At 41.3% G+C, this 23,105-nt stretch overlaps 1 protein-coding gene across 3 annotated transcripts; it reads right to left on the bottom strand.

Moving 5' to 3' along the window:
* Window positions 1-6,746: 6,746 nt before the first annotated feature.
* Window positions 6,747-19,416, bottom strand: LOC115801567 (uncharacterized). 3 transcript variants are annotated; one of them, XM_030759470.2, is made up of 3 exons: window positions 18,900-19,396; window positions 7,380-7,450; window positions 6,747-6,996 (listed from the first exon to the last, which is right to left on the bottom strand). In XM_030759470.2, exons 1-3 carry the CDS (start codon window positions 19,223-19,225, stop codon window positions 6,833-6,835), a joined length of 561 nt encoding a protein of 186 aa, XP_030615330.2. In that variant the 5' UTR covers window positions 19,226-19,396; the 3' UTR covers window positions 6,747-6,832. The 3 variants fall into 3 exon arrangements, 1 of the variants encoding a protein (XP_030615330.2); XR_016391278.1 differs by having other exon boundaries at window positions 6,747-7,243; window positions 7,380-19,416; XR_016391279.1 differs by having other exon boundaries at window positions 6,747-7,450; window positions 8,794-19,416.
* Between the last annotated feature and the right edge of the window lie 3,689 nt (window positions 19,417-23,105).

Below are 23,105 nucleotides of genomic sequence, written 5' to 3'. Positions count from 1 at the left end.
CGCAGGCCTCTCACTGTTGTGGCCTCTCCCATTGTGGAGCACAGGCTCCGGACGCACAGGCTCAGTGGCCATGGCTCACGGGCCTAGCCGCTCCGCGGCATGTGGGATCTTCCCGGACCGGGACACGAACCCGTGTCCCCTTCATCAACAGGCAGACTCTCAATCACTGCGCCACCAGGGAAGCCCACCAATAAAGTATTTTTAAGGTATTTACGTTGTGGGTTTTTTTTTTAATATTTATTTATTTATTTTTGGCTGCATTGGGTCTTCGTTGCGCACGGGCTTTCTCTAGTTGCAGCGAGTGGGGGCTACTCTTTGTTGCCCGGGTTTCTCATTGCAGTGGCTTCTCTTGTTGCGGTGCATGGGCTCTAGGCGCACGGGCTTTAGTATTTGTGGTTCACAGGCTCAGTAGTTGTGGCACGTGGGCTGTAGAGTGCAGGCTCAGTAGTTGTGGCACACGGGCATAGTTGCTCCATGGCATGTGGGATCTTCCCAGACCAAGGCTCGAACCCATGTCCCCTGCGTTGGCAGGCGGGTTCTTAACCACTGGGCCACCAGGGAAGCCCTTTATGTTGTTTCTTAAGACATAATGCTATTGCATACTTTAATAGACTACAGTATAGTGTAAAAATAACTTTTACATGTATTAGGAAACCAAAAAATCCATGTGGCTCACTTTATTGCGATATTCGCTTTGTTGCAGTGGTCTGGAACCATACCGACAATATCTCTGAGATGTGCCTGTATACACATTTTCTTTATTCATTCATCCGTAGATAGACAATTGGGTTGTTTCCTTATCTATCACAAATAATGCTGCAGTGAACAGGGGGGTGCCACACTGTTGTTGACCTTGTTCTAAAATGCCTAGTTCCACTCTCCTGCCTTAGAACTCTTGTTGGTGTTGGGATCTCCTAGTTGAGGAGTAGGGCTGGCAGGACCTGCTCCAGCAACATCACCTTCCATCCAGAATCCTGAACCTGGAGGTAGAACCGGGTTAGCTGACAGTGTCCTGAGCCCATGAAGACTGGAGGGTGGGGGCGGGTTGGCACACGCAGAATTGACAGTGGTCTGCCTCTTTCCCTCCGAATTATTGGCTGGGCAGAAACTGGGTTTGAATGGAGTTGAACCTAGTTAGGTTGAACTTTCCTTAACATTAAAGACTAAGATATCAAGGCAGTGACCAGATCTTCAGCAACTCTCACGTCCCAGTAAGACAAGTCAAAACCCCACTGGGCCCCCCTTGCCAGACCACCTTTCTAACTTTCAAGATGTTTCAGAGGGTGAATGACTCCTTAGTCATCCTTGAAGGAAGCCTTCTGTCTAAAAATCCAACATGTTCCTTCCTATTAATTATTTACTTCAGACTGAAGATGGGGTTTTAAAATAGGGGCTGCCTCCCTCAGTATGACTTTGAAAGGGGTTGAGTTTTTACCATGCTCAGCTCCCCCCATCACCAGGGTGACATTGTCCCTAGTGAGGAGGGGCAGGGCAGCTCGACTGCTGTCAGAACACTAACATGTCTTTACCCTGTTACCAGGCAAAGCATTAACAGCAAGGACACAGTGCAATTCACTAGCTGGTTTGCATGTAGGACATGCAAAATAGTTAAAGAATACTAAAAGTGGGAGGACAGGAACAAAGCAATAAGCCTAGACCAGAGCTTGGCACATATAGCCTACGATCACTAAGGGCGGGCTGAAGGGAGGGGTGCAGTATTAATTTTCCTAAGATATTTGAGCAATAATGAAATAGTTTCTTCCATTTCATCAATAGCACATAGATTTGCATGTTGTGTTCTTCTATTAAGACATTAACTGTTCAATATACTAAACCAATACCTTTTTTCCCTCTGATCAAAGTTTTGGTTTAAGAATGGGAGGGCCAAGTGTTGGAGATATCAGAGGGGTTTAATTCTCAGAAATACATCCCCTGTGGCCATGGGTCACCCTGTCATCATAATCCTGGATGGACCCTATAATGCCATATTTATTCTGCAACCCAACTGCAGTTGGGTTCCTCTGGTGCCACTGCAGCCCCAAATACCTGGGCCACCCATGCCATCCTTGCCTTGTCTGCCCTTGCCTCCTCCACCTATGCCTTCCTTTGGCTTAGCTTTGCTTGGCCTGGCATGGGTCCCTGTCATCAGCATTCATTTTCTAGTCCCTATCTTGTAAGACATGTTTTCTATGAGTTTTTCCAAAGTATTTTTTTGCCAGATTGAAATTTTTCATAGCACCTCAAGAGCAGTTCACCAAATGCCTAATAAATGAACTGAATAAATGAAAACAGTGCACTGTGTTTTTAATAGGGCATATTTTTTGTATTTTCAGTACAGATGTGAATTCTCTTGTATATTTGTTTTTATGTGCCAAATGGGGTTAGTATGATATGGGTAAGAATTGCTAAGGAATGTCAAGAAGGTCTCTTTTCATGAGGTGACGTCCCTAAGCACTATCACTAGACCCTGCACTTCTCAGATACATACACATATAAGATGAGGTGGGAAAAGTCCCTAGTGAGAGAACAGTGTGCTGCAAAATGGGACCAAGCTCCATTCATGATGAGGAGCTCAGGCACAAGCCTGGACTCTAAAGGAACCTTCCTAAGAAATTACTATTCATAGGGCTTTATAGGAAGGTAGCATCCAAATATTCACCTAGTTTTGTTCTAGATGCTCCAGATTCTGTTCACTACTCTCCCTTTTTGTGAAGGATATAGGGGAACAAACCATTCTGGCCCAAAGGAACTGCTGCTTCAAAGGGAACACAAGAGGTGCCTCCATTGAGGCCAGAAAGAGGCTCTTCTCCCTTTTCACCCCTCCCCCCACCACAGGAGCCATATTGTTGTGTCTTCCCTGGCTCAGAAGTGACAATTATGCCTTCAAATGTATTTTGTCTCATTCAGCGTCCTTGAAAGGACGCTAGATCTGACGATTAAACACTAAAAGGGAACATTTTGGTTTACTGCTGCTGGAAGCAAGAGGGAGGCCCTGATTAATATTCCAGATTAATAGATCACTGAAAAGAAGTGGTCAGACCTTGGCTTTCTTCATGCTGTCTTCCTCATGTGAAACTGCCAGGCTAGAAAACAAAATAAAAATGAAGTGTGATAAAAAACTGAGGAATTACTGTTAAATTTTTAGGCATAGTAATGGTAATGTGGTTATGTTTAAAAAAGAATGTCTCTCTTTTAGAGAAGCATGCTGAATTGTTTATAAATGAAATGATATCTGGGATTTGTTTCAAAATAATTGGGAGGTGGTGGCAACTTCTCACAAGTTGATAATTGTTCAAGTTGGTGATATGTACATGGGAGATCATTACACTATTCTCTATACTTGTATATATATTTGACCTTTTCCATAATAAAAATTACATTAAAAAAACCTGATCATCTGTGTTTCTTCTTTTTCTTTTGCTGGGCTTTTTTTTTTTGCTTTCCTTTGTATCTTCATCTGAAAATTAAAACACATTAAAATTGAAAAAAAAGTTTACCTCTAAACATTAATACCTTTTTATAAATTTATTTATGATTTATTTATTTACTTATGGCTGTGTTCGGTCTTCGTTGCTGCGTGCGGGCTTTCTCTAGTTGCAGCGCGCAGGGGCTACTCTTCGTTGTGCCACACAGGCTTCTCATTGCAGTGGCTTCTCTTGTTGCGGAGCACAGGCTCTAGGCGTGCAGGCTTCCGTAGTTGTGGCACGTGGGCTCAGTAGTTGTGGCTTGCGGGCTCTAGAGCACAGGCCCAGTAGTTGTGGCACACGGGCTTAGTTGCTCTGTGGCATATGGGATCTTCCTGGACCAGACCTCGAACCCAAGTCCCCTGCATTGGCAGGCAGACTCCTAACCACTGTGCCACCAGAGAAGTCCCCATGTTAATACCTTTGACAAGATAAATATGCTTTTCCTGTCCCATTTGTTATATCAGAGAAATTCACTCATTCAAACGCTTATGTCACAAACCGTGCTAGGCACTGGAAGCATAGAAATTAAAGTCACACTAGGTATTAGATGATATAGGGAATTATTAACTTACTGGTGAGATAATGGTATTGTAGTTAAGTAGGAAAATGTCATTTTTTAAAGCGTTGCAGACAGAAATATTTAGTGTATTTTACCTTGACTATCTCAACAAAAAAAATCCCTATCTGAAACAAGTATGTCAAAATGCTAACAAATGTTAAACCTGAGTGACAAGTACTGTACATGGCATTAATACTACTACTCCCTTTATTTTTCTCAATGTTTGAGTATTTTCATGATGTGTGTGTTTGAGGGTTTGCTTTCCAGGAGCACATTCTAGTGGAGGAGACACAGGGAAAGAGGCAACTAGAATCTGAGTGAGAGGGAAGCATGGGGTGCTCTGGGCATACAGAAGAGTCTCAAAATCAGGCTGATTTGGGGATAGTGGTTGAGGAATGGTTGACCAGGAAAAGGTGACTCTTAAGCTAGTTATTTTTAAAATCAGTTTCATTACAAACGTAATGCATGCCCATCATAGCAATGAGTAAGCCAAGCCGCGTGCAGGGAGAGACCGGCATTGTAGGCAGACGGACTCTCTGTATCAAGCGACAGAGTCAAGAGAAAGGACGTGCAGTATCAAGGAGATGGAAAGTCATCCTTAGGCCAAAGAGGACGCTGCAGGAGAGCCACAGGGTACATGATGCGAGAGATCAATTGGTGTTGCAGTTTTCTTATGACAGGGCTGAAAGTAAGCTCATCACACAAGATGAATTGTGCAGAAGCACAGCAGTAGAGGGCTGCTGCTCGCTCAGGCAATACAGTGCCGTCTCATCCTGCTGTGGTGACTTTTATTTAAGCATTATCTATGTTTACATCTTAAGACTTAAAATTTTAACATTCCAGAAAAGCCAAAGCAGCAATATATGCTTTTATTGATTAGACAAGCAACAGTGGGCCTTCTTGAAGACATGCCGTGCTTCATCCTTGAGCTCACAAGCAGCACAAGGACATCTCCTTGTGTTCCCATCATTCTGATTATACTGAGGTCATTTCATGGATCAGCGCCCAAAGTATCCAGGACTGCCTGCAGTTCTGGCTTACTCGCTAACCCTCGGTCTGCCGAGGGGTTCATGGGTCACGTCTCCTTTCCATGTCCTCAGTTATTCCTCTACAATTGGGATCTGACTTTACCCTGAAGGCCATGGAGAACTGTGGAAGGATTTTAAGTAGGGACCGCCATGCTCAGATCTGCGCTTCAAGAAAGCTCAGCCTTCCAGCAGTGAGGAAGAAAGGTGACAGTGAGGGCCAGGAAACCCAGGTGACACCAGAGGAAGGGGTGCCTTAGTGTAACGTGTCCCCAGAGGAGGCACCCTCTGTCAGTCATCAGCCAGGAGAGGGCACAAAAAGGTGACTTTTTTGTGATGTGCCGCCCCACAGGAAGTGTGATACATAAATCAGCTGCTGGCCAGAGGGAGTCCCCTATGGTGTACCTTTTTGAAAATTGCACAAAGGTGCCCACTTAGTGTGAGAATCTCACAAAAGAGCTGCTCCACTGGGCTGAGGCAGCCCCCTGTGGCTTGGCTTAGCACCACACGTCTCACAGACTAACCCCAACATGGTTCGGTGCCACATGCCTCGTACAGCTACACACAACCAATCTGGAGTCACACGGCTTAGGTTTGAATCCCAACTGTGTGGCCTTGGGGCGGTACTTTTTTTTTTTAACATCTTTATTGGAGTATAATTGCTTTACAATGGTGTGTTAGTTTCTGCTTTATAACAAAGTGAATCAGTTATACATATACATATATCCCCATATCTCTTTCCTCTTGCGTCTCCCTCCCTCCCTATCTCACCCCTCTAGGTGGTCACAAAGCACCGAGCTGATCTCCCTGTGCTATGTGGCTGCTTCCCACTAGCTATCTCTTTTACGTTTGGTAGTGTATATACGTCCATGCCACTCTCTCACTTTGTCCCAGCTTACCCTTCCCCCTCCCCATATCCTCAAGTCCATGCTCTAGTAGGTCTGTGTCTTTATTCCTGTCTTACCCCTAGGTTTTTCATGACCTTTTTTTTTCTTAGATTCCATATATATGTGTTAGCATACGGTATTTGTTTTTCTCTTTCTGACTTACTTCACTCTGTATGACAGACTCTAGGTCCATCTACCTCACTACAAATAACTCAATTTTGTTTCTTTTTATGGCTGAGTAATATTCATTGTATATATGTGCCACATCTTCTTTATCCATTCATCTGTTGATGGACCCTTAGGTTGCTTCCATCTCCTGGCTATTGTAAATAGACCTGCAATGAACATTGTGGTTCATGACTCTTTTTTTTTTTGCGGTATGCAGGCCTCTCACTGTTGTGGCCTCTCCCGTTGCGGAGCACAGGCTCCGGATGTGCAGGCTCAGCGGCCATGGCTCACAGGCCTAGCTTCTCCGCGGCATGTGGGATCTTCCCCGACCGGGGCATGAAACCGTGTCCCCTGCATCGGCAAGCAGACTCTCAACCACTGCACCACCAGGGAAGCCCCATGACTCTTTTTGAACTATGGTTTTCTCAGGGTATATGCCCAGTAGTGGGTCATATGGTAGTTCTATTTGTAGTTTTTTAAGGAACCTCCATACTCTTCTCCATAGTGGCTGTATCACTTATAACCTGCTCTGGGCCTCCATGTCTCCATCTCTAAGATGTGTCCTACAGTGACTGTGTGGATTAAATAGCAATAATGCGTATCAAGCACTTAGCAGGGTGCCCAACACCAAGTCAGTGAGTGTTCAAAACTCTTGGCTATTATTGTTTTTAAGAACCTTCTTCTAAAATAAGCTTTCAAGAAGTACAACTAGTTTTGAAGCAAGGCTCACAGAAGGATGTTGGCTTTCTTACCACTGGAGTCTGTTTCAGAATCAGAGTCACTGTCACTATCATCAGAATACTTCTTGTGTTTTCTTTTAGATGATTTTTTCTTCCTCTTTTTCTTGGACCTTTCTTTTGAATGACTAGACTTCTTCTTCTTCTTTTCTTCTACATAAAATACAAATAAAAAACTAACTTCTAAAGAAGTATTTCTGAGCATCAATTTTATTGTATTAAAAATACTGAAAAGATGGGCTTCCCTGGTGGCGCAGTGGTTGAGAGTCCGCCTGCCGATGCAGGGGACACGGGTTCGGGTCCCGGTCCGGGAAGCAGCTGGGCTCGTGAGCCATGACCGCTGAGCCTGAGCGTCTGGAGCCTGTGCTCCGCAACGGGAGAGGCCACAACAGTGAGAGGCCTGTGTACCGAAAAAAATATATATATATACTGAAAAGGAATTGATGACAGGCGATTTGAGTAAAGTCTAATATTCAACTATTTATAAACGTATTTTTTAAACTTCTCAATAAAAAAGTCCTATATTTAAAAAATACCTTCTGAAGTAGAAGCTAAAGTGGTGCTTTTCTTTGGCTCTTTGTCCTCTACTGGTGTATGTTCATCAGAGCTGAATTTAAAGAAAACTGTAGTAAGAATCAGAAAAGTGATAAAATATGGACCACAGAGTATAAAAATATACACTTAAAAATTTTCAGTAACAAACTGATTGTCCAAGAACCATTCAAAGCCAGCACCTGACTGCTTTTGTAACAGTACAGCTTATTGGCCAACCACCTTCATAACAGTAGAATAATCATTTATATTTGCATAATGCTTTCGAGTTAACAAAATGCTATTCACACTGAAAGCAGCATGAAGGATTTATATTTTCAGAAGAAACCACAGGGCAAATGCAGGGAAATAGGAATCATAAGGAAAAATGAAAGAAACTGGACATAAGAAGGCTGAGGGAAGACTTCATAATTTCATTCTACATGTGGAACAGACATACGGTACAGTAGCAACTGTTGTGTCTCCCCAGAGTAAGAACCTAACACACTACAGTATAGAGATTTCATCCTGTTGTAAGAGAATTCTGAAAATGAGTATTATTAGCCTTCTACAATAGCTTAAAAAGGGCATTTCCGTATCACAGTCTTTTCCTCTTAACGTCACATCTGGAATAATTTAGGTATTGCCTAGAAAGTTATTTTTAGGGCACCTTCCAACTCTAATTCTCTGATTTCATTTTCTTATAAGGATATCTGTAAGTACAAGTTTCTAATAATAATGCTTTATCAACTAGTCACAAATTAGAAGTTTATCTGTGAAGCACATTGTCTCAACTCAACCTAAAGTAGACACGGAAACAGAGGAGAGGGAAGCAGCAGCTAATAAATAGCACCAAAGAGAAAAGAAACAAGGAAAAAGAAGAAGCATTAAGCCTTCAGATAGTATTGTATATAGGAAAATTAACTAAACAAAACCATACTGGCATATTCATCTTTAAAATCCCTTTGTAATGCTAAAATCTGGCATGCAATCTGTTATTGGGTTAGTTGAAGAAAAAAATAATTCAAAATAACATAAATGCATTATTTGTCTTAACGCTGAACCCTTCTATGAATAGGAAATTAGCACCCCATGAATTATAATTTAAAAAGAACAATTAGCATGCTAAAATCCACTGGCAACATGTTTTAATTCTTAGGTATGTTCCATATTTTTAAAACTTAAGGGACATAAAAGGATAAATCACAAGAAAGAAGAAATATGTGAGACGCACTTAAAGTTCCTCACTTAATTAAAAAAATTTAAAATAGGCACTGGATTTAATAAATGTTATAACATATTTTTAAAATACATTTTTAAAAGACTTACTGTGGTGCAGTATTGTATTAGTCAGCTAGGGCTGCCATAACAAAATACCATAGACTGGGTGGCTTAAACAACAGAAATTTATTTTCTCACCATTCTGGAGGTTAGAAATCCAAGATCGAGCATTGGTTCAAGATGGCGGAGCAGAAGGACGTGCTCTCACTCCCTCTTGTGAGAGCACCGGAATCACAACTAACTGCTGAACAATCATCGACAGGAAGACACTGGAACTCACCAAAAAAGATACCCCACATCCAAAGACAAAGGAGAAGCCACAGTGAGACGGTAGGAGGGGTGCAATCACGATAAAATCCAATCCCATAACTGCTAGGCAGGTGACTCACAAACTGGAGAATGCTTATACCACAGAAGTCCACCCACTGGAGTGAAGGTTCTGAGCCCGTCAGGCTTCCCAACCTGGGGGTCTGGCAACAGGAGGAAGAATTCCTAGAGAATCAGACTTTAAAGGCTAGTGGGAATCAATTGCAGGACTCTGACTGAACTGGGGGAAACATAGACTCCATTCTTGGAGGGCACACACAAAGTAGTGTGCACATCATGACCCAGGGGAAGGAGGAGTGATTCCGTAGGAGACTGAACCAGACCTACCTGCTAGTGTTGGGGGGTCTCCTGCAGAGGCGGGGGGCAGTTGTGGCTCACCGCAGGGACAAGGACACTGGCAGCAGAAGTTCTGGGAAGTCCTCCTTGGTGTGAGCCCTCCCAGAGTCTGCCATTAGCCCCACCAAAGAGCCTGGGTAGGCTCCAGTGTTGGGTCGCCTAAGGTCAAACAACCAACAGGGAGGGAACCCAGTCCCACCCACCAGCAGACAGGCTGATTAAAGTTTTACTGAGCTCTGCCCACCAAAGCAACAGCCATCTCTACCCACCACCAGTCCCTCCCATCAGGAAACTTGCACAAGCCTCTTAGATAGCCTCATCCACCAGAGGGCAGACAGCAGAGGCAAAAAGAACTACAGTCGTGCAGCCTGTGTAACAAAAACCACATTCACAGAGAGACAAGATGAAAAGGCAGAGGGCTACGTACCAGATGAAGGAACAAGATAAAACCCCAAAAAAACAACTAAATGAAGTGGAGATACGCAACCTTCCAGAAAAAGAATTCAGAATAATGAGAGTGAAGATGATCCAGGACCTCGGAGAAAGAATGGAGGCAAAGATCAAGAAGGTGCAAGAAATGTTTAACAAAGACCTAGAAGAATTAAAGAACAAACAAACAAAGATGAACAGTACAACAACTGAAATGAAAAATACAAATTCCTAGAAGGAATCAATAGCAGAATAAATGAGGCAGAAGAACGGATAAGTGACCTGGAAGACAGAATGGTGGAATTCACTGCTGCGGAACAGAATATAGAAAAAAGAATGAAAAGAAATGAAGACAGTCTAAGAGACCTCTGGGACAACACTAAACGCAACAACATTCACATTATAGGGGTCCCAGAAGGAGAAGAGAGAGAGAAGGGACCTGAGAAAATATTTGAAGAGATTATAGTTCAAAACTTCCCTAACATGGGAAAGGAAATAGCCACCCAGTCCAGGAAGCACAGAGAGTCCCATACAGGATAAACCCAAGGAGAAACACGCCGAGACACATAGTAATCAAATTGGCAAAAATTAAAGACAAAGAAAAATTACTGAAAGCAGCAAGGGAAAAAATGACAAATAACATACAAGGGAACGGCCATAAGGTTAACAGGTGATTTCTCAGCAGAAACTCTACGAGCCAGAAGGGAGTGGCATGATATACTTAAAGTGATGAAAGGGAAGAACCTACAACCAAGATTACTCTACCCGGAAAGGATCTCATTCAGATTTGAAGGAGAAATCAAAAGCTTTACAGACAAGCAAAAGATAAGAGAATTCAGCACCACCAAACCAGCTCTACAACAAATGCTAAAGGAACGTCTCTAAGTGGGAAACACAAGAGAAGAAAAGGACCTACAAAAACAAACCCAAAACAATTAAGAAAATGGTCATAGGAACATACATATCGATAATTACCTTAAACATGAATGGATTAAATGCTCCAACCAAAAGACACAGGCTCGCTGAATGGATACAAAAACAAGACCCATATATATGCTGTCTACAAGAGACCCACTTCAGACCCAGGGACACATACAGACTGAAAGTGAGGGGATGGAAAAAGATATTCCATGCAAATGGAAATCAAAAGAAAGCTGGAGTAGCAATACTCGTATCAGGTAAAATAGACTTTAAAATAAAGAATGTTGCAAGAGACAAGGAAGGACATTACATAATGATCAATCCAGGAAGAAGATATAAGAATTATAAATATATATGCACCCAACATAGGAGCACCTCAATACATAAGGCAACTGCTAACAGCTATAAAAGAGGAAATCAACAGTAACACAATAATAGTGGGGGACTTTTAACACCTCACTTACACCAATGGACAGATCATCCAGACAGAAAATAAATAGGGAAACACAAGCTTTAAATGACACAATAGGCCAGATAGATTTAACTGATATTTATAGGACATTCCATCCAAAAACAGCAGATTACACTTTCTTCTCAATTGCGCACGGAACATTCTCCAGGATAGATCGCATCTTGGGTCACAAATCAAGCCTCAGTAAATTTAAGAAAATTGAAATCATATTAAGCATCTTTTCCGACCATAACGCTATGGGATTAGAAATCAATTACAGGGAAAAAAACGTAAAAAACACAAACACATGGAGGCTAAACAATACACTACTAAATAACCAAGAGATCACTGAAGAAATTAAAGAGGAAATCAAAAAATACCTAGAGACAAATGACAATGAAAACACAATGATCTAAAACCTAGGGGATGCAGCAAAAGCAGTTCTAAGAGGGAAGTTTACAGCAATACAATCCTACCTCAAGAAACAACAAACAGCTCAAATAAACAACCTAACCTTACACCTAAAGGAAGTAGAGAAAGAAGAACAAACAAAACCCAAAGTTAGTAGAAGGAAAGAAATCATAAAGGTCAGAGCAGAAATAAATGAAATACAAACAAAGAAGACAATAGCAAAGATCAATAAAACTAAAAGCTGGTTCTTGGAGAAGATAAACAAAATTGATAAACCTTTAGCCAGACTCATCAAGAAAAAGAGGGAGAGAACTCAGATCAATAAAATTAGAGATGAAAAAGGAGAAGTTACAATGGACACCATAGAAATACAAAGGATCATGAGAGATTACTACAAGCAACTCTATGGAAATAAAATGGACAACCTGGAAGAAATGGACAAATTCTTAGAAAGGTATAACCTTCCAAGACTGAACCAGGAAGAAATAGAAAATGTGAACAGACCAATCACAAGTAATGAAATTGAAACTGTGATTAAAAATCTTCCAACAAACAAAAGTCCAGGACCAGATGGCTTCACAGGTGAATTCTATCAAACATTTAGAGAAGAGCTAACAACTATCCTTCTCAAACTCTTCCAAAAAAATTGTAGAGGAAGGAACACTCCCAAACTCATTCTACGAGGCCACCATCACCCGGATACCAAAGCCAAACAAAGATACTACAAAAAAAGAAAATTACAGACCAATATCACTGATGAATATAGATGTAAAAATCCTCAACAAAATACTAGCAAACAGAATCCAACAACACATTAAAAGGATCAGACACCATGATCAAGTGGGTTTTATCCCAGGGATGCAAGGATTCTTCAATATACACAAATCAATGAATGTGATACACCATATTAACAAATTGAAGAAGAAAAACCATATGATCATCTCAATAGATGCAGAAAAAGCTGTTGCCAAAATTCAACACCCATTTATAATAAAAACTCTCCAGAAAGTGGGCATAGAGTGAACCTACTTCAATATAACAAAGCCCATATACAACAAACCCACAGCAAACATCATTCTCAATGGTGAAAAACTGAAATCATTTCTTCTAAGATCAGGAACAAGACAAGGATGTCCACTCTCACCACTATCATTCAACATAGCTTTGGAAGTCCTAGCCATGGCAATCAGAGAAGAAAAAGAAATAAAAGGAATACAAATTGGAATAGAAGAAATAAAACTGTCACTGTTTGCAGATGACATGATACTATACATAGAGAATCCTAAAGATGCCACCAGAAAACTACTAGAGCTAATCAATGAACTTGGTAAAGTTGCAGGATACAAAATTAATGCACAGAAATCTCTTGCATTCCTATACATTAGTGATGAAAAATATGAAAGAGAAATTAAGGAAACACTCCCATTTACCACTGCAACAAAAAGAATAAAATACCTAGGAATAAACCTACCTAGAGACACAAAAGACCTGTATGCAGAAAATTATAAGACACTGATGAAAGAAATTAAAGATGATACAAACATGATGGGAGATATAACATGTTCTTGGATTGGAAGAATCAATATTGTGAAAATGACTATACTACCCAAAGCAATCTACAGATTCAATGCAATCTCTATCAAATCACCAATGGCATGTTTTACAGAACTAGAACAAAAAATCTTAAAATTTGTATGGAGACACAAAAGACCCCGAATAGTCAAAGCAGTCTTGAGGGAAAAAAATGGAGCTGGAGGAATCAGACTCCCTGACTTTAGACTATACTACAAAGCTACAGTAATCAAGACAATATGGTACTGGCACAAAAATAGGAACATAGATCAATGGAACAGGATAGAAAGCCCAGAGATAAACCCACACACCCATGGTCAACTAATCTATGACAAAGGAGGCAAGGATATACAATGGAGAAAAGACAGCCTCTTCAATAAGTGGTGGTGGGCAAACTGGACAGCTACATGTAAAAGAATGTAATTAGAACACTCCCTAACACCATACACAAATATAAACTCAAAATAGATTAGAGTTTAAATGTAAGACCGAGCACTATAAAACTCTTAGAGGAAAACATAGGAAGAACACTCTTTCAGATAAATTGCAGCAAGATCTTTTTTGTTCCACCTCCTAGAGTAATGAAAATAAAAACAAAAATAAACAAATGGAACCTAATGAAACTTAAAAGCTTTTGCACAGCAAAGGAAACCATAAACAAGACCAAAAGACAACCCTCAGAATGGGAGAAAATATTTGCAAATGAAGCAAGTGACAAAGGATTAATCTCCAAAATTTACAAGCAGCTCAATATCAAAAAAACAAACAACCCAATTCAAAAATGGGCAGAAGACCTAAATAGACATTTCTCCAAAGAAGATATACAGATTGCCAACAAACACATGAAAGGATGCTCAACATCACTAATCATCAGAGAAATGCAAACCAAAACTACAATGAGGTATCACCTCACACCAGTCAGAATGGCCATCATAAAAAAATCTAGAAACAATAAATGCTGGAGAGGGTGTGGAGAAAAGGGAACCCTCTTGTACTGTTGGTGGGAATGTAAATTGATACAGCCACTATGGAGAACTGTATGGAGGTTCCTTAAAAAACTAAAAATAGAATTACCATATGACCCAGCAATCCCACTACTGGGCATATACCCAGAGAAAACTGTAATTCAAAAAGTCACATGCACCCAATGTTCATTGCAGCAATATTTACAATAGCCAGGATGTGGAAGCAACCTAAATGCCCATTGACAGACGAATGAATGAAGAAGGTGTGGTACATATATACAATGGAATATTACTCAGCCATGAAAAGGAAAGAAATGGAGTCATCTGTAGAGACGTGGATGGATCTAGAGACTGTCATACAGAGTGAAGTAAGTGAGAAAGAGAAAAACAAATATCGTATATTAACGCATATACGTGGAACCTAGAAAAATGGTACAGATGAACCAGTTTGCAGAGCAGAAACTGAGACACTGATGTACAGAACAAACATGGAAACCAAGGGGGGAAAGTGGCGGGGGGTGGTGGTGGTGGTGGGATGAATTGGGAGATTGGGATTGCCATATATACACTAATATGTATAAAATGGATAAGTAATAACCTGCTGTTTAAAGAAATAAATAAAATTAAAAAAAAAAAGAAATGCAAGATCAAGGTGACATCAGTGTTGGTTTCTGGTGAGACCTCTGTTCCTGGCTTGTAGAATGCCACCTTCTTGCTGTGTCCTCACGTGGCCTCTTCTCTGTGTCCTCTGTGATCAGGTCAGGAGAGGTGGGAGTGGGGAGAGAGGGAGAGAGGAAGAGTAGAGGGAGAGAGGAGGATAAGGGGGAGATAGAAGGAGAGAGAGACAGAGAGACAGAGAGATACTGATTGACCGAGATCTCTGGTGTCTCTTCTTCTTATAAGGACACCAGTCCTACTGAATTAGGGTCTCTTCCTTATGAGCTTATTTAACCTTAATTACCTCCTTAAAAGCCCTATTGCCAATTACAGTCACTTCGAGGGTTAGGGCTTCAACATATGAATTTTGGGGGCACACAATTCAGTCTAAAACAAGGATTCTTTGCAGAAAGTCCTCATACTTCAGGAGCTCCCAATTCTCTAATCCTATCTCACTTAATTTTCCAGAAGATTTATTAACTCAATAGGTGAATTCTAGAAAAAAGGGGAAAGCTAGAATGAACGCTGTGCTATGGATTGGAATTTGAGGTACTGGTGTGAACTCATGGATTTCAATAGGTAGAAAGGTTATGAAATATAAATTTAAATATAGAAATAAAAAAATTTAAAAATAGCTGAATTCGGGCTTCCCTGGTGGCGCAGTGGTTGAGAGTCCGCCTGCCGATGCAGGGGACGCGGGTTCGTGCCCCGGCCCGGGAGGATCCCGCATGCCATGGAGCGGCTGGGCCCATGAGCCATGGCTGCTGAGCCTGCGCGTCCGGAGCCTGTGCTCTGCAGCGGGAGAGGCCACAGCAGTGAGAGGCCCGCGTACCGCAAAAAAAAAAAAAAAAAGCTGAATTCCATTATATATATAGATATATATATATAAATTTTATATATATTCAAATTCAACAAGTCCAGTTATTCTATTCTCCCTTTATGTTTTAAACTTTAAATTAATAAAAACTTGGTATAAATGTAAACTTAACACTTAGGGTCTGATGTTCTGATAGTACTATCAAATGGTACAGACTACAGACAGCCTGAACAGCCAGGCTAGAAATGCAGCCTGGGAGGCTGTCAAGCACATCCCTTCTGCCGCATGCATTACAGAGCTCCTAATTGCTCATTTCATCTTCTGCAATATGTGACAGAAACAGTTTTACATTTGGAAATAACTTCATTTGTTTATGCATATTTATGAAAGGAAAAAGAAGTCTGTTCCAATTTGGTTAAAACTTTAGTTTTCAGAAACCCAGGACCTAGTAAAGACAGCTTTTAAAAATGAAGCACTACTGATTGGCATCTTTAGATTTCTTGATTAAAAACCTAACTAAACTGATTACATTTTAGGCATTCTTTCAGTGATGAAGAGGTTCTTGGTGAAAAATTTGGGAACTATTTGGTGCTTAGTAGAAATATTTTGAATTAATGTATGTACCAGTTATTGCCATTTGTTTACCAAATTCAAAAATTTTCTGTCAAGTAAATATTTCAATTTTGAAAAAAAATGAAGCACTACAAGAAGTAGAAAATAAAGGGAGCTCTGAAAAGTTCTATGTGACAGAAGTTGTATTCAATGAGATCCAGGGTTTGTTTTCTTTGTTTTTCCTTTAGTTCCTTTTTGGAAAAGGAGTACATTGTCTATCTGTTCTTTGGAGGACATTAAATTTTTTTTGTTTTATTATAATGTTTGTCATTTCTTCTGTTTAGTATTTACCATTACTCATAAACTGAAAAAAAGAAAAGGAGAAAACTAACAGAGGCTCAATTCTCCAAAGTTTAGCTGCTTGTGTCTCTGTTTTTTTTTTTAATCCTTACAAAATAAATATATTTGGTCTCATTGCTTAAATAAATTATTTTTTACTTCTTTATTCAGGGGAAAAGGTATTATAACTGCAGATTTGGACTCAGAGGGTCACCCAGTTCCAGAAGCAGATAATCTAAAAGTAAACATACAAATAATAGCCCTTGGAATATATAAGTATAGGGGCCAATGATGCATGCCAGACTGTAAAGACACACAGTCCTTGTGGTGTAGGGCCTAAAATTAAGGCCCAATATTATGTGCTGCCTTGACATCTGGGGAAACCAGTAGGGCCTCCAATGGCCTAACTGCAAATTCCCCTTCCCACTCTGCTCCTGCAGAAAAGGTCCCCTAGCCAAACAACCCTCTTTATTAAAGGGACAGGTGCGTTCCAGATTATCCCTGCATAGTGGATCTTATGTGTCCAGTGTCAGGTGTCCTATGTTCAGCTGCCCCATAACCCTAGGGAGGGATTACCTCTCTCACCAACAGGGTGAATAAGAGACCATTAAAACAGTCCCTGCTGCTACCTGGTTTCATCTGGACTCAAGATGAATTATCTTCTACATGCACAAATGCAAATTTCATCCAAGCTGTTCTTACACCTTTTGGTTGGGATTCTAAAATAACCTGTTTGGTTTTTGATTGACACGGATTGTGGGTGACCTTTCTGAAACATATAACTTGGAGAGGTAGGTCTCCAATATAACTCAGGACTATTTTTACTGTTCCTCCTCCCAGGTGTGAAACCCTAATAGATAAAAAATAATGTGTATTATGTTCCAGGCACTAAATCATTACAACAACCCTAAAAATGTCAGCACTATTTTTATCCCCGTTTTTACAGGTGAAGAAATGTACCTTGGAGAGGTTAAGTAATTTGCTCAATGTTTTGACTTCCTTAAATTAACATTTGTTAAGTGGAGCACAGGGTGCCAGATGGTGAGCCAAAGTTCAACAACAGACCACAAGAGAAATTGAAATAGAGAAGTTTATTACTCACAGGTCCAGTAGGAAGTATCCAGCACACCTCGAGGGGTTACATGGGGAGGTCAAGATAGGGTGCAGAGAGTGACAGGACCTGGGGCACATGCTTTTATTACAGTCTGTGGGTGGAGTGCTTTGGGGTTCCCAGGCTAGGGCCATTTTGGTCAATTTAAACCAAAAGAGCGGGGGTTTTGGTAAGCCCCACGAGGGTCTTCTCTAAGGGGGCCATACAGCATACCAGCACTGGGAGGCAGGGGAGACTGCAGATCACAGGGGCTGTTAGGGAAGTCATATCAGGAACTTACATTTGCTTGTGATTTTACGGGTTGCTATCTATGGCATGTGCTTACAGGAGAGGGCTAGTCCCTGAAAACAAAATGGATGCTGAGGCAGCAACACCACAGAGTAGCTCAGGTAAACTCTCAATACCCAAAGTTATACAGGTATTAAGTGGCAAAGCAGGGCTTCAAACTCAGGCAGTCTGAATCCATCCACTATCTTCCTCCTCACTATGCTTTATTACCTTCCACTGCTGGAAGAAAAAAACCATCAAGACATCTCCCAACTGTTGTAATTTCAACCTGCCCCTCAGTGCCTGTAATGTTTGTAAATTTCTCATTTTTAACACATTCAAGGCACTTGGGAGGTATGAATACTTACACAGCAATAATTAGAACTTTTCCTTCTTAAACTATCTTTCCGCTCCAATACTCACTTTCATTAGAGGAAAATTGATCTCACCCTTCCCTCATTCTTCAAGGTCAAGATTGAGACCATTTCACAAGACCTTTCTCAAGGTAGCCCCATTTGCAGTTACGCACATTGCTTTTCCTACATTCATCCAATCCTGTCGTGGGGGAAGGTTTTCTCTTCTCCAGTTTAAACCCTTAATCTCAACCCTTCCCAACTCCCTACAAAGAATTTCCACTTACACATCCTGTTATCATCTCAAACCAATCTGTTCATTCATTCAACACACAATGGTTGAGCTCTTACTAAGTGCTAGGCACTGCGAATTCTGTGATGAGTAAAATCGGGCTCCTCCTTTCCACGAACTCAGTCTAGTGGGGAATAAAAACTTGCTCACAAATGATAACACAACGTAAATAGGTCTGGGACCCTTGGCCATGTCTTCTGCCAGACCAGAGGTGAAAGGGGGTGGAGGGGTCACAGCACCGTATGAAGGAGCCCAAGGATGAGTGAGAATTAAGGCAGAAAAAGGGCAAATAAGGAGCTGTCGTGGACTGAAGCAAAAGATGGAAATGGGCGCAAAGAAGGTAGAAAATGCTTAATTGGAACCGTTCAGAAGCGGGATGAGAGATGAAGCGAACTCTGAAGGCAAGTGGGCTCCTCAGAGCGAAGGTGCGGCCGCATCACTCACCTCCTCCCGGTCCAGGAGGCTGGGTCCCGGCTCGTCGCTCCCGCAGCGGCGCGAGTGGCGGCAGCGCTCAGCGGACGAGGACGCAGAAGCGGAAGGGGAGCACCGAGGTGCCGAGGGCAGCTCTCGCGAACGACACCGCAAGCCAGGGGCGCAGAGCTGGTTTCGGGAGCCTCGGCTGAGGCCACCCAGCTGATGGCCGAGGCCATTCCGGTCCCCGGGCCGAGAGCAAGAGTGCGAACGAGAGCGGCCGCCCCGCGGGCTCGGGGCTCTTCGACGAACTGCGACGCTTCCCACTCCGGGCCGCGCGAGCGAGACACCCGAGCCATTGTTGCCGCGAAAGAGGTAACACTCTCAAGAGCCCGGGAAGATCTCGGTCTCTTCGGCTCCCAGAACGCGCCGCTGCGCTACCCTCCCCCGCCCAACCAAAGCTGAGGAAACCATTCCGGGTACGCCGGCAAAATCCTTCCCCAGGCCTACGTGGCCTCCCGCCGACGTGAAAGGGGTGTGTGCATCCGTGTAAATAAACCGCCGCTGCAATCGGTTCCTCTCATCCTTCCGGTTCCTCAGGAGGCGCGCCAGGTCCAAGTTGGATCGGAGACCGTGTTTTTCTCAGCCTCGTACTTGAAATGACTGAAAGGAAGGATGACAGACCACAAGATACATTTCACTGAGTGGCCGTATCACCAACACAGTCAATTCTGCTTGTGTTCCAGGTGCCTTCTGTGCGTGTGTGTTACATATTCTATACTATTGGATGCTTTTACTGTTTCTCGTGTGTGTGTATGTATGTCCATACGTACATATACATAATATCAATATATGCACAGATGTGGGCGTCTATGTACATGTAGAATATATAGGAATGGCTCAAATCGAATTACATATTTTTTTCTGAGTCTATCCTGATTTCAAATAAAAATCTAAGTGGGACGAGAAGAAAAAGCACCAAGTATTCAAAGTATTTCCTATGCAGCTGACAGTGTTTTTATTTTAGTGTTGTCAGATTTAGCAAAAAGAAAAAAAATACAGTAGGTTCGCTTACATTTGAATTTCAGCTAAACAATGAATAATGTTTTAGTATAAGTATGTCCCATACAATAATAATGCACTATTAACTATTTTCTACTAAAGATGAGGAGATAGCCAATATTATACCTCCTCCCTCCTCTCCCACCACCTCTAAAATTTATTCCTTATATTCTAAGGCTTTTCACTTGCTGTTAGAGAAAATGGATTGGGAAGCAGCCCCTGATATCTGGAAGCTGACTAGCGCTCAGGCCATGTTCTTCTGTTGGACATAAACTCACAGAACGCCAATCTAAGACAAGGTCACTAGGTGACTGACAACGTGAGACGAAATAAGACCACTTCATAATTTTGTCTAAGCACAGACAAAAAAAAAGTCACTGTGCCACCCAGAAAACACCAAACACCCCCTCTCTTGGCCAAAATGGGTGACTGCTACTTTATCAATTACAGCTTTATCTTTGCCCTAGTCTGCCCTCCCTATATATGAGGTTATTGAGATGCCCAATCATACAATTGCCCCTGCTTTCTGACAGCATCTGATTTAGAGCGAACTGCCACTTCCTTAGACCCTCCCGTAAATCACTCAAATACTATAGTAGGTTCTTTCTAACATTCTCTTACTGAAACACCCCATGGTTCCCTATGGTGTTCATTCTCCCTGCCTGCAAAGAATAATAAACCCAACTTGTCAGCTATGAGTAAGTTCCTGATGGTCTTTGGTTGAAGGGCATTGACATGTTCCACTGCCTAGAGTGCTCTTCCCCAGATATTTGCATGGCTCTTTCCCTTAGTTCATTCCGTTCTTTGCTCATCCATCATCTTTTCAGAGAGGTCGTCCCTGACCACACTATTTACAATAGCACCCTCATTATTCTCTCCCCCTTTATGCTATTTATTTTTCTTCATAGCACTCATTACTATCTGATATTATGTTATATATTTAGATAATATGTTTACTGTATGTCTCTCCCATTAGAATCTAAGTTTCATGAAGACTGCGACTTCATCTTGATGATGGTTGTATCCACAGTGTGTAGAGCATTGCCTGGCACGGAGTAGGTACTAAGTGATATGTATTTAATGAACAAATGAATGAATGGATTTTTATTGTGTCAGGGTTTATAATAGTTTCATTCTATCACATATTCATAACCTTGTTGTTTGGTCTTAGTCCTCCATTTACATAGACTGGCGCACTGCAAAATGTCCATTCTTAATTCTTCATTTTGACTCATTTCTTATCAGATTTGATTTCATATTGCCAAGTAATTTTTCACAAAGGACACATTTGTAGTATATTCTCTCAACTTTTTTCATATTCGAAATAAGCTACCTGTTGCTTTTGGGGGGTAGATTGTATTATTGTTGGCAATATCCACTTCCTGTTTCTCAGTAGGAGGGTTATATATCCCTATCCAATTGACTTTAGAAGGTTTTTAGAAGAAGAGGAGAATCAGCTGTATCAAACAAGTCACTTAAAGAGAGAATTGTTGGGATAAAGCAGAAAAGGGGAGAGTGATGAAAAAGCAAACATATATTTAGAACTTACCGGGTTCCAGACACTCATTCATTCAATATTAAGTAACCATATCTGTCTATCATCTACCATCAAGGCAGGCTTCACAAACATGTTAGTGTTTGAGTTGTGTCTTTCTTGAAGACCAGGCACTTGCCAAACAACAGGAGAGGCACAGTGTGAATAAAAAAGGAATGGTTATTACAGGCTTAGGGTTCCAGGCACAGACATGAAAGCAGTAAACACCATGTCATATTTTGGAAACTGTACGCAGTTTGACACTATCGGTAGTTAACTCATTTAATCCTCAAAGCAACTCTATGGGAAGGTATTATTATCTCTATTTTACATATGAAGAATCAGGCTCAAGGTCACACAGCTAAGTGGGAGTACCAGAATCCCAACCCACTCACATCTGCCCAAGTCTTTGTTATTTCCACTATACCTTACTGTGGTTTCTTTTTATACTTGTGTAGTGACCGTACTAAACCTGTGTAGCTAAGCATAACTCAGTGGAAGGGCTCTAGGACTGAATGAATGCCATTTTTTATCTTTTTAAAAATTTATTTATTTATTTTTGGCTGCATTGGGTCTTCGTTGCTGCACGTGGGCTTTCTCTAGTTGCAGCGAGCCGGGGCTACTCTTCGTTGCGGTGCGCGGACTTCTCATTGCGGTGGCTTCTCTTGTTGTAGAGCATGGGCTCTAGGCACGTGGGCTTCAGTAGTTGTGGCACGCGTGCTCAGTAGTTGTGGCTCGCGGGCTCTGGAGCACAGGCTCAGTAGTTGTGGTGCACAGGCTTAGTTGCTCCGTGGCACGTGGGATCTTCCTGGACCTGGGCTCGAACCCGTGTCACCTACATTGGCAGGCAGATTCTTAACCACTGCGCCACCAGGGAAGTCCTGGTTTTTTATCTTTTATCATCATCAATTAATATATATTAAGCATCCACAAGATTCTTGACATTTTAACACAGGAGAGGACAGTTGCTGGCCTCATGGAATTCATAATCAAGTTCAAAAAAGGCAAAGGCGAGCAAACACTGACACATGGTTATAAAACCTGATTCCATTATCAGCCAATCAAAAATCTTTTTAGAATGTGAAACAATTGATACCTCCAAATCCATTTAATAAAGGTTCTTGTCTTTAAAAGCTACTATGTTGTTTGAAGTAGGGTTAAGCCTTCAGATAAAAAGAAAGTGAAAGGTGAAATAACTTGTTGAGAAACAGAAAATTAATGAAACTTTCCAAAGACCTTGTCCCAAAAGCAGCTGTCAAGGCCACTCAGATTTCTTGGTCTGCTCTTCTTTTCCTACCAAAAAATTCCTTTCCTGATCATTGGATCCCCTTTAATTATAGGTAACTTTTTTCTTTTTAAATTTTTTTAAATTTGAAGTATAGTTGATTTACAATATTGTGTTAGTTTCAAATGTACAACAAAGTGATTCAGTTATATATATATATTAATTTTTTCAGATTATTTTCCATTATAGGTTATTATAAGATATTGAGTATTGTTCCCTGTGTTATACAGGAAATCCTTGTTGCTTATCTACTTTATACATGGTAGTGTGCATCTATTAATCCCATACTCCCAGTTTGTCCCTCCCCCTCTCCCTCTACCCTTTGGTAACCATGAGTTTGTTTTCTATGTCTGTGAGT

This window comes from Delphinapterus leucas, chromosome X (genome assembly GCF_059928025.1).
Source record: "Delphinapterus leucas isolate spDelLeu-1000000601 "Yukka" chromosome X, BTC_Dleu_Yukka2, whole genome shotgun sequence".
In the NCBI taxonomy this organism is placed as follows: Eukaryota; Metazoa; Chordata; class Mammalia; order Artiodactyla; family Monodontidae; genus Delphinapterus; species Delphinapterus leucas.
Note: the sequence above shows the minus strand (reverse complement) of the source record. Positions and strands in the feature narration are given on the sequence as shown.

Coding starts and splice junctions, on each gene's coding strand:
- LOC115801567 (XM_030759470.2), bottom strand. CDS start 19,225: ATGGCTCGGGTGTCTCGCTCGCGCGGCCCGGAGTGGGAAGCGTCGCAG. Junction 7,451..18,899: donor GCCTCCTGGACCGGGAGGAG/GTGAGTGATGCG, acceptor CTTTAAATTCAG/CTCTGATGAACATACACCAG. Junction 6,997..7,379: donor TTTAGCTTCTACTTCAGAAG/GTATTTTTTAAA, acceptor TATTTTATGTAG/AAGAAAAGAAGAAGAAGAAG.